The sequence below is a fragment of the Bufo bufo genome, chromosome 5 (assembly GCF_905171765.1).
Source record: "Bufo bufo chromosome 5, aBufBuf1.1, whole genome shotgun sequence".
Taxonomy (NCBI): Eukaryota; Metazoa; Chordata; class Amphibia; order Anura; family Bufonidae; genus Bufo; species Bufo bufo.
The window spans coordinates 503,286,327-503,302,657 of NC_053393.1; the positions used below are offsets into that span (position 1 = coordinate 503,286,327).

Below are 16,331 nucleotides of genomic sequence, written 5' to 3' on the forward strand. Positions count from 1 at the left end.
ATCGAACTTTGAGTTGAGTTCAAGAGATCCGCGATTAGATATAAACTGATTGCATCATTAAATACTATGATCCAGTCAGTTTAGTTCGGGGAAGCCGCGGTCAGCCCGGTAGATCCCGTAGACACACGGACTGTGTTTCCCGGGCTGATCATGGTCGTGTGACAAGCGGTGTGGGGTGTTATACAGAATCAAACAACAGCTATCTCTCCAGACATACACAGGCGCACTCTGCTCGGCCCAGCGTTCATGTGTCCTGAAGAAGGGAGAAAGCCGCTGGCAGACTCTTCTGGTAGACCTATCCGCACACTTCACAACCCTTACATCCACCACATACATAGACATCCCCAGACAGTGTTGGACTGAATTGCCTTGTGTCCACCAGTATAATTCATTCAGGGGGCCCACTGTACAGCTACATGCTCCCACAGAGGCGGGCAGCAGCAAAACGCTACAAAAATGATTGCTTATGGGAGTCTCTGCCGCGACTTCGAGAAGTCAAGTCCCTGATGAAAGAGGATACTGGCTGGTGGCCTCTGAAGTCATCTCAACCTCCTGATGTATCCATAATAATAAACTGAGGAGTTTGTTAAGGAGGCCTAAAAAGAAGAAAATGGCTCCACCAATATGGATAAGGATTCATAATATATTTCGGGGGAAAAGAACCCCTTCTTCCGATGCACAGGAACATATCAAGAAGGGACTCTTGTCCTCGAAACGCGCTATGGATTGGAACTATATGGATATGGATAAGAAATCTTGCTTTATTAGTTCTCAATTCATAACGCGTTTCGAGCCCCTTCCTAAAATGTTCCTGTACAACTGAAGAAGGGGTTCTTTTCCCCCGAAACATATTATGAATTCTTATCCGTACTGGTGGAGCGCTGGAGTCCTTTCTCTTCTTTTGAGACCTCTGTTGGGTTTCTCAGAACCTGTTCTTCCATTATCCACACATGTGGAACCCACCACAACAGCAACGGGACATCTGCTGCAGTGCGCCATTCTTTTATGCCTTCAAAGTGGTTCTGGCTTTTCACAACCCCCTGTGTTTTTTGTTTTTTTCTTCTTCATTTTCTTATAGAAAGCACATGTACGTAGTACGGCCAGTCTACTGTGCCATGTTCCACTTGTGCAGAGGGTGGAGGAATGAAGGCCCAAGTCATACACGGGCCCACGGAGGAATTCACCTGTGGGCCAGGGGACTCTTCCATAACTGCAAATGGAGACTAGGATTGGGCAGCTGGATTACAACATGTCCACTCCTTTAGTTCTTGGGCAGATAAACCACCACCAGGGGTGGCAGCTTTCTCCGCTCTCCCATTCACAACGCTTGGCTTCTTGGCTGAGCATGCATATGTACAGGGATAGGTAGCCGTCTGCCAAATGCGTGTTTGCCGTCAGTTATCTCATAAGCGGTTTTAGATGTTTCATTAAATGGCAACCCCTGACGCCCAGCAATTACACACAATACTCTGATCCCTGTCTGCTCCGTGTTATCTCCATCAGGAGGACAATCCTTCAGAAGCTCCCCTCCCTCTCTTGTTGGGACTTTAATTAAAAGAAGGCCTAGGTGTGGTCATCACTGAGCAAGCAACAGTAGCATTACAAAGACAGGCGTCTACAGGAGATAGGACAATGGAGGGGCTCCGGCGGGGCCGGGGGATCATTTACAAAGTTATTGTAAAGTCTCGCAGAACAATATCAGGGCTGGAGACCCTGTCACTTTACACATGGCTTTGCATTCAGGCTGCGTCTGTCCGCTGCGCCAAGCATAATGCCATCCTTGGGGGCTCATGCACTTGAACATATTTTTTTTTCGTTCCTGTTCCGTTTTTTTACTTCAATGGAGCTTGAAAAAAATATATATATTCTTGTCCGTTTTGTGGACAAGGACAGGCATTGTTACAATGGATCTGCAAAAAAAAAAACGGATGCGACATGGACGTCATCCGCTTTTTTTGCGGACCGCGAAATACATACGGTTGTGCACATGAGTCCTTGCAGTGCGGTTCTGCCTTGTACAGTTATGTACCCCATGGAGCAATTTTATTATTATTTATTTATGTATTATTTTTTACTAAACTACAACTCTCAGCAAGACCGTTCATTGTATGCTGGGTGTTGTAGTATCGCATGTGAAGAGTCTTACGTTAAAGATTGTAGCCCCGGCCCAGTTCTCGCCGTTCCTTGTGGTTCCTCTCTTCCTAATCTTAATTTGGCGTCTGATAGGACGTGAGATTTCCTTTTTTTTCAGATTCCCTATAAATTCTACAGAAAAGACGCATCGGTGCGACTTCACGGAACGTGAGATGCACGTGGAGGTACAATATGGGGCGACGGAAGTCTGTGGGAGCCATATCACAGAGCGCACACTTTGTTTTCCGCATTGACATCATAGGGTATGTTCACACGTAACAAATACGCTGCGGACTGGCCGTCGTGGGTCTGCATGTGGCAAATATGCATCGCTTTACAGCACCAGCAAAGCGGATGTGAGACGGAGAGGAGGGGATGAAGCTTAAAATCCAACACCCATCCCCCACGTCTGAAAGGGGGTTGGGCGGTGTTAGTCAGGAGGCCCCCCCATACATATTAGGGCTTGTGCACAGGACCGTTGTTTTTTTCCGCATTTAGTGCCAGATCCATTCACTTCAATGTGGCCGCAAAAGATGCAGACCGCACACCTCCATATGTCCGTTCCGTGGCGCAGCACAAAAATAGAACATGTCCAATTCTTGTTCGCATTACGGACAAGGATAGGACAGTTCTATAGAGAGCCTGACATTCTGTTCTGCAAAATACGGAACGCACACAGCCGGTATCCGTGTTTTTGCGGGTCTGCAATTTGCGGACTGCAAAAACAGGAGAGGCCGTGTTCATTAGCCCTTAATTTGTCGGTGGAGTCTGTATGGACACCTTTAGATGACGTCCACATTTCCGTGTCAGTTTGATGTCCGTGAAAAAAAGCGTCTGTGTTTCATACATGTGTCCGTTTTTACCTTCCGTGTGTCATCCATACTCCACGGACACTGCTCAACTGAAAATTAATTTGCAAAGCATCTCCTATCAGTCTTCAGTGAAAAACAGACACCATCCGTGTTGTGTACGTGATTTTCACAGACCTGTAGACTTCAATAGGCGTGTTTGGTCCGCATCATGGACCAAATTAGTGCCGGTCTCCGGAATTCTTTTTACTGACCCGTGATGTACAAACACATTAAAATCAATGGGCACGTTCGCTGTCTGGAAAATACGGAAATGTGGATGAGGCCTTACGGTACCCACACCTGGATGCAGATAACAGAAATTCCAGGTGGTTTTCGTGCGGATTTCACTGTGTTTCTGCCCCAAACCGGTGGTTTTTGGTGCGGATTTGATCCAGATTTCCGGCAGATCTCACCCAAGGATTGCAAAGGGAGAAATCCGCACCAACAATTCGCATGCTGTGGATTAACTAAATCCACACAACAGGTCAAATACCGTACAGAAAAAAGTGAGATTTGTGTCGTCTCATTCACTTTGCTGGTTCCTTATTAAGGCTCATGCACACGACCGTTGGCTGTTTTGCGGTCTACAAATTGCAGATCCGCAAAACACAGATACCAGCCGTGTGCGTCCAGCGTTTTGAAGAACAGAATGTCCGGCCCCTAATAGAACAGTCCTATTCTTCTCCGTAATGCAATAATAGGACATGTTCTAGTGGCACGGCTATGTGGACACGGAATCATTTCCGTTTTTTGCGGCCCCATTGACGTCAATGGTTCCGAATATGGGCCACAAAAAAAAAAAAATGGATAGGACATGGAAAAACAATATGTTTGTGTGCAAACCCTTAGGACCCATTTAAAGGGCTTCTGTCACCCCCAAAACACTTTTTTGGGCTTGTTAAAATCCTTATTGAACGACTATTCCCTATATAGGGCTCTTACCTTGGTCTGTGGCTTCTTTTCCTTAAAAAATCGATCTTTTATAATATGCAAATGACTTCACTACCAGCAAGTAGGGCGTCTACTTGCTGGTAGCCGCCGCAAAAACCGCCCCCCTCCTCCTGTTGATTGACAGGGCCAGCGAGCGCTCTCCTCCTCCGGCTGGCCCTGTCAGCATTTCAAATCCCGCGCCTGTCTTCATTTGGCGCAGGCGCTCTGAGAGAAGGAGGCTCGCCTCCTCAGCACTCCCTCAGTGCGCCTGCGCCGATGACGTCTTCTCTTTCGGTGACGTCATCGGCGCGTGCCCTTCTCTCAGAGCGCCTGCGCCGAATGAAGACAGGCGCGGGATTTGAAATGCTGACATGGCCAGCCGGAGGAGGAGAGCGCTCGCTGGCCCTGTCAATCAACAGGAGGAGGGGGGCGGTTTTTTGCGGCGGCTACCAGCAAGTAGACGCCCTACTTGCTGGTAGTGAAGTCATTTGCATATTTTAAAAGATCGATTTTTTAAGGAAAAGAAGCCACAGAAAAAGGTAAGAGCCCTATATAGGGAATAGTCGCTCAATAAGGATTTTAACCAGCCCAAAAAAAAAAAAAAAAGTGTTTTGGGGGTGACAGAAGCCCTTTAAACAACCGTATATTTGTGTCCGTACCCATTCTGCAATTTTGCGGATTGGATGCGGACCCATTTATTTCAATGTGGCCGCAAAAGATACAGACAGCGCACTGTGTGCTGTCCGCACCCCTACGTCCGTTCCTTGGCCCCGCAAAAAAGATAGAGCATGCCCTACTCTGGTCTGCAATTGCAAACAATAGGCATTTCTATCATAGGGTCGGCCATTCTGCAAAATGCGGAACACACACGGCCGGTATCCTATGTGTTGCGGATTCGCAGCAAAAGTGGATACGGTCTTTGAATGAGCCCTTATGCTGCGTCATTTCCGCACAAAAATCCATGCGTAATCCACACCGTGTACAGACGAGTGCGGGTTTCTATGTTCATGTTGATTTCTTTGCATTTCCGTGTTATGGCAGTTGTGGATTTTGATGCAGTTTTGACGCAGATCTCACCCTTTGCATCGGGAAGGATGAAATCCGCACTACCACTCCGCACTTGCAGAAACAATTGATATGCTGCGAATTTCAATATCCGTACAATGGATCAAAAAAAAAAAAAGAAACGCATTTCTCAAGACGCATTCACTTTGCTGGTACTGTATTGAGTTGTGCGCAGGTCGCCTTAGGCCTCGTCCACATTTCCGTTTTTCACTGACATGTGCATTTTCTGAGGACAGAACACATACCCATTGATTTAAGTGCGTCTGTTCACATTTCCGTCATTTGTTTACTGACCGTGGATCGCTAAAAAAAACACAACAACAACACTGGGGCATGCACTACTTCGATGGCATCCTTGGTCTGTCCGTTTTTCACTGAAGACTGATAGAAGAGTGTTTGGAAATTAATTTCCAGCTGAGCAATGTCATCGAATTACAGATGTCACACGGACCAACCACGGGTCCTTCACGGATATCTTCACTGATTAAACATGTACGCATTTTTTTTCACGGACATGGGAAATGTTGAGGAGGCCGTAGGCAGAGTTCACAGGATCCGATGTTGCCAAATTCACTTGCTCACCGCCAGATCCCCATTGACATAATGAGGTCCGTCCACTTTCTGACATTTTTGCCGGATCAGGCAACCAAATCTGCTTGACGGAGATAAGAATGAGGCCTTAGGCCGGGTTCACAAGTGACTGAAAATCCAGAGGGAAAAAATGCTACAAAACCATGTGTATTAGGCCTCATGCACACGACCGTTGTTGTGTTCCGTTCCACAAAATGGGGTTCCGTTGTTCCGTTTCTGTTTCCGTGTGTCTTCCTTTATTTTTGGATGATCACCAGACATGAAGGAAAGTAAAAAAAAATCTAAGTCAAGTTTGCCATGCAAATGATAGGAAAAAAAAACGGACGCGGACGACAATCTTGTGTGCCTCCACGTTTTTTCACGGTCCCATTGACTTGAATGGGTCCGCGAACCGTTTTCCGTGAAAAAAAAAAAAAATAGGACAGGTTATATTTCTTTGACGGACTGGAACCACGGATCACGGACGACAAACGGGGCATCGGCCGAGTTTTCAACGGACCCATTGAAAGTCAATAGGTCCGCAGAAAATCACAAAAAACGGAATAAAACAACGGTCGCGTGCATGAGGGCTTACATGCATTTTTTCCCCCCCACATAAAAAGCCATCGGATTTAACCCTCTCAATTCAGACAAAAATCCGCTGTATAAATTGACATGCTGCAGATCTGTAGCTGCATTTGTTGCACACACGTGTGGATGAGAATTCAGAAATTCTCACTTTGCTGGTACTGTACAACTCCGCAGATCTGCCACACAAATCTACAGCTGTTCAGTCACATGTGGACCCATTCACACGGATCCTACGGATCCACAAAACACGGACAGCGGCAATGTGCGTTCCGCATTTTGCGGACCGCACATTGCCGGCACTAATAGAATATGCCTATTCTTGTCCGCAATTGCGGACAAGAATAGGACATATTCTATTTTTTCCGGGAACGGAATTGCGGGAATGTGCGTGTCCGGGCAGCACATCGTGCTGGCCCATAGAAATGAACGGGTCCACAATTCCGTTCCGCAAAATGCGGAACGAAATTGCGGACGTGTCAATGGACCCGGACCCCAAGACCAGATTTTTCTTCATTTTCTTTGTTTCTTCTTAGCCTTTTTTTTTACTTTGCACAGTATTTTCTCAGCATTTACACAATAAAAAAAAATTTATTTTTTTTTTGCAAATGTGTAGCATAAAGACCTACATCTTTTTTTATACACTCATTCACTCCTTTGTTTTTTTAGTGTTTTATTGCTGAAATTTAGGGCATTTTTTTTTTTCGTTGAATGCAAAAACCAGGCTCGGACCCTTAAAATAATCATCTCAATCTTATGCCCGCAGCTGTTGCCCGCAAACAGCAGGTCCGCAATATACAGAACGGCTGGACACTGTGTGAGGCCTAAGAGTTATGGGAATAAATATCATCCACCCCAACTTCAGCTAAATGCACACGATCAGGATTGAGTGCGGAAAATCTGCACTGTTGGTCATGTATATTGTATTCTATCAGAATTTAAAATTCTCATGCTCAGGATGCACATTTTTTTCCGCTCGGATTTTGACCTACAGCGCAGATTAAAAAATCCACAGCATGTCAATTTTATTTTTCCTGACCGGATTTTGTCTATTCACTTCAATGGGGAGAGTAAAATCCGCACCAATTGATGCAGATTACCCACAGATTTCCTGCACATAAATCCTGAACATGTGCATTTACCCTTAAAAGGAATCGTCTCACGGTTCTAGAACTTCTTTCGTTGGACTCTTAGCATGTCAAAAATATTAGGCCTCCTGCACACGAACATGTGCGCCCCGTGGCCGTTCTGCGGCACGCAAATTGCCAGACGCAATGCACGAACCCCAACGGTCGGGCAGCTGCAGCGGATCACAGACCCATTCACTTTAACGGGTCCGCCAGTGCCGCAAAAAGATAGGACGTTTTATCTTTTTGCGGAACGGAAGCGCTCCATTCCTCTCACCTGAATTGATGGATTTCTCCAAGCCCCAATCAAATGAATGGTAGGGGCAGCATGGTGGCTCAGTGGTTAGCACTGGGGTCCTAGGTTCAATTCCGACAACATCTACATGGGGTTTGTATGTTCTCCCCGTGTTTGTGCGTTTCCTCGGAATTCTCCGCCCCCACACACACTCCAAAGGGACCTTAGATTAGCACCCAACTGTCCCCAATGGGGCGCACAATGTCTGTAAAGCGCTGCGGAATATAGTAGCGCTATGTTAGTGCATAAAATAACTAAATTTATTTAAGTGACGGAAATTTCCGCAATAAAATCTGCAGCATGTGAAGGAATCCTGGTAATCAGACCATCCCTGAGACCATCTTCATCTAAACCCACCTCCTGTACGCCAAGTGTGGTGAAACTACAGATCCCAGCATGTTCATGTATGGCTGTTCTTAGAACTCGCTCAAAAGTGAATGGAACAAGTCATACTGGTATCCCAATTCTACGCCTATTATCACTAGGATTAACCTTTTATATAACCTACTCCCCTGATAGCAGCACCAAACACACCTATCTGTATAGGAGGATATAGAAAATAAATATATATATATATATATATATATATATATATATATATATATATATATATAATTTTTTTTTTTTTTTTTTTTTTACACACCCACAGTATATCCCTATTCTGACAAGTGTCCCTTAGGGTCCATTCACACGTCCGTTTTTTCTTTCCTGATCTGTTCCGTTTTTTGCTGAACAGATCTGGACCCATTCATTTTCAATGGGTCCTGGAAAAAAACGGACAGCTCAAGGTCTGATTTTTTTCAGGACCCATTGAAAATGAATGGGTCCAGATCTGTTCAGCAAAAAACGGAACAGATCAGGAAAGAAACAACGGACGTGTGAATGGACCCTTAAAAAGGTGGCATTCAGCTATACAGATTCATGGACCCAAACCCAATCAACAGGATCACAGACTCCATGTGCAGAAATTGTTTTTTTTTGCCTCTGGACGGAGGAAAATCGTTACAAGCAACATCCATGTTCACAAACCAAATGATGTATGCGACTTGATCCACCGACAGATCTCCCTCCATAGCCCCCCCAACTGACAGATGACTCCAGGGGAGAGCAGAACCCTGCAGCGGCCCCACATTACACCTCCCTTCTCCTTATAGCAGATTTCCATATCTGCATTTTCTTTCCAAGCCTGCAATATTTCTCACCATGCTGGAACAGTTACAGAAATATTAGATAAATAGTTTATAGAGGAAACCCAAAAAAATACACATCTTAGGCAGGGGGGGGGGGGGGGGGGGGTCATAATTCAGCAGAAGAAGAACAGCATAAAATGTTCTTCTTTACCATTAACCTTGGCTCTAGATATCCAGCGATGGAGTTGATGCCACTCATCTGGAGATATCCTGAGCCAAGAGGACACATCAAATACTTAGGTTAATCAGTTTTTTTTCCCAGCAGCTTTAGTTTTGCCTCCCCCCCCCCCCAAAATAAAATTTACATTAATTGCCACCATTTGGGTGCAGCGGCTACCACCGTGTCCTCAAAGGCTGCTGTATCTAGAAGTGACCACTAAAGCCAATGTCAAACAGGAGGTCTTCCTGTTGTATACGGCTTTACATATAGACCTGTTAAAGGGTCTCCATTTCATTTTCATGCTGCGAGAAGCTTCATATGCCACCGCAGATCTGTAGGTGTCCATAATGAAGCCTCTCCTACAAAGACCCTTTTGACCCAAGGGCCATGGAAATTAAAATCTCAGGCATACGGTTTCAGACAAAATATATATATTTAAAAAAAAAAAAATCTTTACATTAAACATATATAGAAACATGTACATTGTGTACAGTTTATTTCAATGACCAATATTAGCTCCCCAAATGTAAGAAGACATTGGTGACAGTGTGTACAACCGCTCTACATCTCGCTTCCTGCATTAGTTTAAAGAAATAACTCAAATAGTCCTCGGCTTCACCCTTGTGCAAATAAGACGTCTTCGGGAATCTTTCACAAGTAACATCAGGTATTCTGCGTGCGCAAGATCCCATATTTCTCCTAGGATGAAAGTTTAATGTCTTTGTAAAAAAGATAAAGTGCTTCTATCCAGCAGAACCGAGTAAGGCGAAGTCTACTGGATCCTCCTACGCCTCCCTCAATGTGGTCATACAAATTCCAGCTTTCCATGCCCACTATACATCCCCCAATGAACCAAAGATATGATTTTGTCGTTGCCGAGGTCGGTGTGCCTCATTTTATCACAAGTCAAGCAACAGTTTTCATGGCCCGTCACTGGTACCATGCACTCCAAGTCTAGCTTGGCCACTTGGCCCTTTTTGGAATGGTGTCCGTGAAAGCTGTAGTGCAGTCTGGAGAGCATCTGTTGTCTCTGGTCCCGTAACCGCTTGTTCTCGCTGCGGAGCATCCTTAGCGCAAGCATTATGAGAAGCACCAATATCAATCCGCCAGCGATGGGCACGGCGATGACAGCCGCTCTAAACCACAGTTCTTTGGAGGACGTAAGCTCTTGGACCTTTGTGATGAGGTTCCTTGTGCTTTCATGTTGGTACTTGCTACCACCACCTGCAAACATAAAAGGAAATACGTCTACTTTAGTTTAGGCACCAGTTAGGAGGCACAACAACAAGTAGCATTATCGACCTTTTGCTAATAAAGGGTGGCACATCCATGCACTAGGCAGGCAGCTCACACTGACTTCATGACTGCGGTGTAATGCTTTACTTCTCCTGTGGAGGCACTGCAGAGAAACTCACCACTTGCCAAAGCAGTCCTTCAAAAGAACAAACGATTCATGTGGGTCCTAGCAGCACCAACTCTAATCAGCTGATCATCGGAGGGTCCTTCTAAAAGCTGCGTACACACCTTCAGAAGGACCTCCCCTGTCTGAGGATTAGCATCGGCTACCGACACCGTCCTCCTCCAAGTTTCATTGCTTCTGGGCAGCAGAGCCCTCTACGGACAGCACAATCTGCTGCCCAGAAACGAGGATTGAGGTGTCCACATGAAAGATGGTCTCACCCGATGAACAAGCATTTTGCTCATTCATGGAGTGAACTGCGGCACCTGTACACAGGCGTTCTCACGAATGTTTGTTCCCTAAAATTTACTCAGTTGAGTAGTGTCAACACATAAAAAAAAAATAATAATAAGTGGCGTCTTTAAATTGGATTTAGGCCTCATGCACACGACAGTATTTTTTTACGGTCCGCAAAACGGGGTTCCGTTATCCGTGTGTCTTTCTTGATTTTTGGAGGATCACCAGACATGAAAAGTGAAAAAAAAAAAATCGAAGTCAAGTTTGCCATTGAAATGATAGGGACACGATGACAATCTTGTGTGCATCCGTGATTTTTCACGGACTCATTGACTTGAATGGGTCCGCGAACCGCTGACCGTGAAAAAAAATAGGACAGGTCTTATTTTATTCACGGCCAGGAAACACTGATGCGGCTGCCAAACGGTGCATTTTCCGATTTTTCCATGGACCCATTGAAAGTCAATGGGACCGCGAAAAAAAAAACAGAAAACGGAACCACAGACGCGGATGCACACAACGGTCGTGTGCATGAGGCCTAATGCTGTAGAATTCTACAGTCCTCTATACTGAAGGAACTGGGTCTTTTAAAGGCAAATGAAAAGTACATTTTTGGGGGAATTTCCTGAGCTCTGGCTTGAAAAAGGTCACAAAATAGGGAGTTTAATATTTTTTTACTTATTTGTGCAATAACAGTCTGACATTTTGCCTCTACACCCCTCACTGCACTTTTGAAAAATGGGTATAAGTAGGTATACGGTTAGCCCGTCTAGATGATTTAAAGCCAGATTTATCAACCGCAATTTTATTTATTTTTTAAAGTCACAAAAAATGGCCAATCTTACGCCAATGGCATGGAAAGTGTGGGCAACATCTCAAGAGGCACCAAATTTATCAAACACTGCAACATTTGATGCATTTGCCATATGTTATGGGAACACCGACTAGAGCACGGCCACACGGTCAGGTTTCCAGATGCAGTTTTGGAAGCAAAAAACCAGGGAGTGGGTGATAAGAGGAGAGAAAGTATTCGGGACAGAGACGACGACTTCTCTTTTGGTGAATTCACTCCTGGTTTTGGCTTCTAAAAACGGACTGTCTGGCTGTACCCTAAAAATTCCCCGCATGATCAATCCTCCCCTTTGAGTTAATAAGCATTAATAGGACACCTTCGATATTCATAGCCCATTATTATACTTTAGGTCTGGATTAAAGCTACTCCTAATATCCTGCATACAGAGATAGATTCAGAGACACAAATGCCCTTTGTGGCCTTCACAACTGTCCTTTGGCTTAAAGGAGACTTTCAAACCCAAGAGACGGGCACATAAAACCAGAAGAGCTGCAACATTTTTTATTTTCTTCAAATAGTGGAAAAAAAAATTAAAAAAAAGCTGTACATGGGCACTAAAAGGCAGACAGGAGCCAAGCGCTCAGACAGACATCAAAGCCACCTAACAGAAATACATCTTTAACGCTAACCATGCTTTTCCCACCGGTATCTCTAATTACATTAACAACAAAATCAATACCAGACACACGGGGGTTTGGCAGCCATAGGCCTATACATCAAGGAAAAGGGGGTCGACGCTGGAAAATTGCTCTCCATACCTGATGTTTCACTCTTGGGGTGGGAGAGAACATCGTGAAGACCTCTGTAATTGCACATGTCCTCGTGGCAGCACTCCAGTTTGGGCACGGCGGCGGCGCCGCTCTTCTCGTCTGGGGCGGCTTTGCACATCTCGGTGGTTTTTGCAGTAGAGTCCAGGCAGCCGTGTGTGAGGGGTGAATTGGGGTTCTGCGGGTCCAGCAGCCTGGAGAAGCAGGCGTTCAGTTCCGATTTACACATGTATCCAGTTGCAACACAGTGCGGAGCGTCGCAGTAGCATCGGATTTCTCCTGCAAAACAGAACAGAATGGTTATGGGACGTCTCTCCACCCTACGAAAATTATCTGATGATTTATGGAGGATGCAATTCAGGTCCGACAAAGGTCAACCTCTATATTATAATTCCCCTCCCCCCCACCTTTATAACTAGGAAAGAAGAGCACAACTCCACGATTTATATTAGATTTGCTGGTGGACCTTTAAAAAAAATAAGAAAAATTATAATACAAGGTTCGCTGTGACTAGGGACCAGAAGATCGCAACCCCTGTGGCAGTGGCGGAGTACAAGTGGTCATAGAAAGCAGTCCGAAACCTGTTCTACTCTTCAATCGCCGCTGCGTCTGCCAAAGGCAATTCCTTTCGGCTGAAATGGAAAGCAGCAAAAACGGCCAGAACTGCAACCCCGATGCCTCTGCCCACAACCGCGCACGCGATCGGATAAAATAAAAAAGAGGGGAGGGAGACAAAGCCCACAAAATAAAATACAAGGTTAAAAAAAAGAATTCCTAGAATTTTTAGGCAAAAAAAAAAAAACTCCATTAAAACTTTCCCAACAGGCTCCTGAAATGTGATGTCTTTAAATATAGGAGAGCTGAATGCTGTTACCTGCAGTCCTATGTAAAACCACCCATTACAACCTCAGGCATCCCAGGCTGCGGCAGATAATCCCAGTGACCCCAGATGTTTGTTTGTCCATTTCTGAAGATTTGGCCCATCAGCCTTATCTTTAGAAAAAAGGCCCAGACTACACACAATACCCCCCTGAGCTTGAAATGTTACAGCGCAGCCCACCTCCAGATCGGATTTCACCGCCGCGCAGCCTGGCTCCTTTAATAGCCTAGTTAATGGAAGCCAAATGACAAGAGGGCCTGGGTAACAGGAGGCATTGCATTAGCACTGACCAGATCTCCCTCAGGCTTTCCAAAGGCCAAAGTGCTCCTAGGGAAACAAGTCAACTTGTGTCCTCCTCAAGGGGATACCCCAGATTGAAGTGTAAGCTCCTGGGCAAGGCAGTCTACAGTGATAGAAGCCAGGCGGCTACTGACATTGACTAATGAGAACCTAGGAAGGTCTGATCTTGGGAATATCATGAAATAACGTGCATTTCCCTATTTTTTCTGTGTATGAAGTCCCTCCTAATAGGGCGTCTGAACAATGAGGGGTCTGTTCTCTGCTCCCTTTTTATACTGTTATGTAGCTATTAACCAAAAATGCCTGCTTCTAGTCAAGATGGCTACAGGAGACGGCTGGAGACTTTTTTTTCCCCCCATTCCTTCCTTGAAGTCTTTTGAAGTCAGCAGCAGCCAGAAGTATGTGAGCCCCTAATTATATCATTATCAGGCGCATAGCTCCAGTATCTCAGGACTCCCATCACTCCCTCATCTCCGTCTCCTTTGATGGGGCCAGGAGGCTTCTCCCAGAAGCAACAAGAGCTGTTACTTAGCTCGATTTAAGCCTCATCACACCTCCCCCGCCTTCTTCACCTAGGGGGAAAGACATAGCACTGAACTATTGCCATTTAACCCTTTCAACAAACTAAAAAATAATTAAAATACCCATTAAAAAAATAAAATCCAAAATATCCTATTAACTGATTACTTTTATTCAAATTGCAATACATATAAAAAAAAAACTGCCTATTAAAATAGCCAAAATATATCCCATTAAACTATTATCACTATTCAATTGAATTTAAAAAAAATAAAATAAAATCTAAAATAAAAATAGGGACAACTACTCCCATTACTTGGATCCCATCGGTATAAATCATACTAAACGTTACAATCCGATAACTAGGAAAAGCCCCTTTCGTTACAATGTATCCAGCACATGGACAGTGTCAATTCCCATTCATTAGAGCAGAAAGTGAAAAGCCTCAGACACAGCGACCCCTGGTGGCCGTGGAAATACCTACAGCTCCTACAACTTGCGTTAGTTTACAGGCTGCACAAAGCGCAGTGTATACAGTAACCTACACAATAGGCACATACGATGGTTCTCCAGGATCGAGAAGCCACAAGTGACAGTGCACAGACTGAAGCAGACGGTAACGATCACCCAGGCAGGAGCGGTCCGGGGTGGCCGCCCGGTATGGAGCGCTCAGCAGACATACCTTTAGTGAGCAGGATGGCCATAGCACAGAGCTCCAGTTGCAGCCAGATGGAGATCAGGCTAGCTTGGCGATCCATTTACAAGCCCGGTCCTCCCCGGCTCTACACTGTCTTCAAGGGGTCGTACGAAATGTCACCATCCAACACCGCGGACATGCAGAAAGCCCCAGAGACAAGCCAGCTCCTCCGGTAACGCGTCCTCAGCCTCCCCGGCACAACACACAGCGATAATCCAAACCGTCCGAGGAACCATCCAGCCGAACCGCGGTCCGCACAGCACTGAGCTCCCGGCCGCCCGCACTGGGCATAAGAGCGCTGCCTCGGGATCGCCACACGCTAAGCCGCGCCCACTTCTGCTCCGATTGGCTGTGCTCTCACAGGCCGCGCCCAGACGCGCACGGTCCGCCGTCTCGCAGGGTGATCGGGCTGTCAATCACCGGACTTTACCTCAGAGCGGACTCCGGGTCTGCGTCAGATGACAGAACTGCACGGTGTGAACTGTCCACTGCATGTCATACAGGGGCAGCGATACCGCTGCGTATATCACACTGCACGGTGTGAACTGTCCACTGCATGTCATACAGGGGCAGCGATACCGCTGCGTATATCACACTGCACGGTGTGAACTGTCCACTGCATGTCATACAGGGGGCAGCGATACCGCTTCTTATATCACTGCACGGTGTGAACTGTCCTCAGCATGTCATACAGGGGGCAGCGATACCGCTTCTTATATCACACTGCACGGTGTGAACTGTCCTCAGCATGTCATACAGGGGGCAGCGATACCGCTGCGTATATCACTGCACGGTGTGAACTGTCCACTGCATGTCATACAGGGGACAGCGATACCGCTGCGTATATCACTGCACGGTGTGAACTGTCCACTGCATGTCACACAGGGGGCAGCGATACCGCTGCGTATATCACACTGCACGGTGTGAACTGTCCACTGCATGTCATACAGGGGGCAGCGATACCGCTGCGTATATCACACTGCACGGTGTGAACTGTCCACTGCATGTCACATAGGGGCAGCGATACCGCTGCGTATATCACACTGCACAATAATCATTATAACACCCACTACTGATAGGACAGTTTATTCTAGCGCTTCTATATATAATTATAGCTCTACTAATACACTGTGGTAGTCATTGCCAACATTAGAGGACTACTACCACTATCATTGTTCATTATAAGAGCAGCAGTAGTAGTATATACATGGCAGTGCAATCATCTCCACTCATGGTAATGTTACTACTAGTACTGTTACTCATGGCAGCCGCGGTGACGGTAATATTTCTATGTACCACCGCCATAAGAACAGTAACGCATCATACACACAAACGTATTTTCTTTCCGTGTGCGTTATTTTTTTGCGGACCCATTGAAATGAATGGTTCCGTATATGGTCCGCAAAAAAATAACGGAAGTTACTCTGTGTGCATTCCGTTTCAATATGGCCTCATGCACACAACAGTATTTTTTCACGGTCCGCAAAACGGGGTTCCGTTGTTCCGTTATCCGTGTGTCTTCCTTGATTTTTGGAGGGTCACCAGACATGAAAAGTGAAAAAAAAGTCTAAAGTTTGCCTTGAAAATGATAGGAAAAAAACAGACACGGATCACGGACGCGGATGACAATCTTGTGTGCCTTCGTGTTTTTTCACGGACCCATTGACTCACGGACTGGAAACACGGATCACGGACGCGGATGACAAATGG

General features: G+C 45.7%; 1 protein-coding gene across 1 annotated transcript; it reads right to left on the reverse strand.

Moving 5' to 3' along the window:
* Window positions 1-9,323: 9,323 nt before the first annotated feature.
* On the reverse strand, window positions 9,324-14,917 carry BAMBI (BMP and activin membrane bound inhibitor). Its single transcript, XM_040434339.1, has 3 exons — window positions 14,607-14,917; window positions 12,217-12,504; window positions 9,324-10,133 (listed from the first exon to the last, which is right to left on the reverse strand). The coding sequence occupies exons 1-3, from the start codon at window positions 14,680-14,682 to the stop codon at window positions 9,715-9,717; spliced, it is 783 nt and encodes a 260-aa protein (XP_040290273.1). The 5' UTR covers window positions 14,683-14,917; the 3' UTR covers window positions 9,324-9,714.
* Between the last annotated feature and the right edge of the window lie 1,414 nt (window positions 14,918-16,331).

Excerpts from the sequence above, each read along its gene's own strand:
- BAMBI (XM_040434339.1), bottom strand. The coding sequence starts at position 14,682 with ATGGATCGCCAAGCTAGCCTGATCTCCATCTGGCTGCAACTGGAGCTC. Across the intron at positions 12,505-14,606 it reads GGCCATCCTGCTCACTAAAG|GAGAAATCCGATGCTACTGC; the intron begins GTATGTCTGCTG and ends TCTGTTTTGCAG. Across the intron at positions 10,134-12,216 it reads CCCCAAGAGTGAAACATCAG|GTGGTGGTAGCAAGTACCAA; the intron begins GTATGGAGAGCA and ends TTATGTTTGCAG.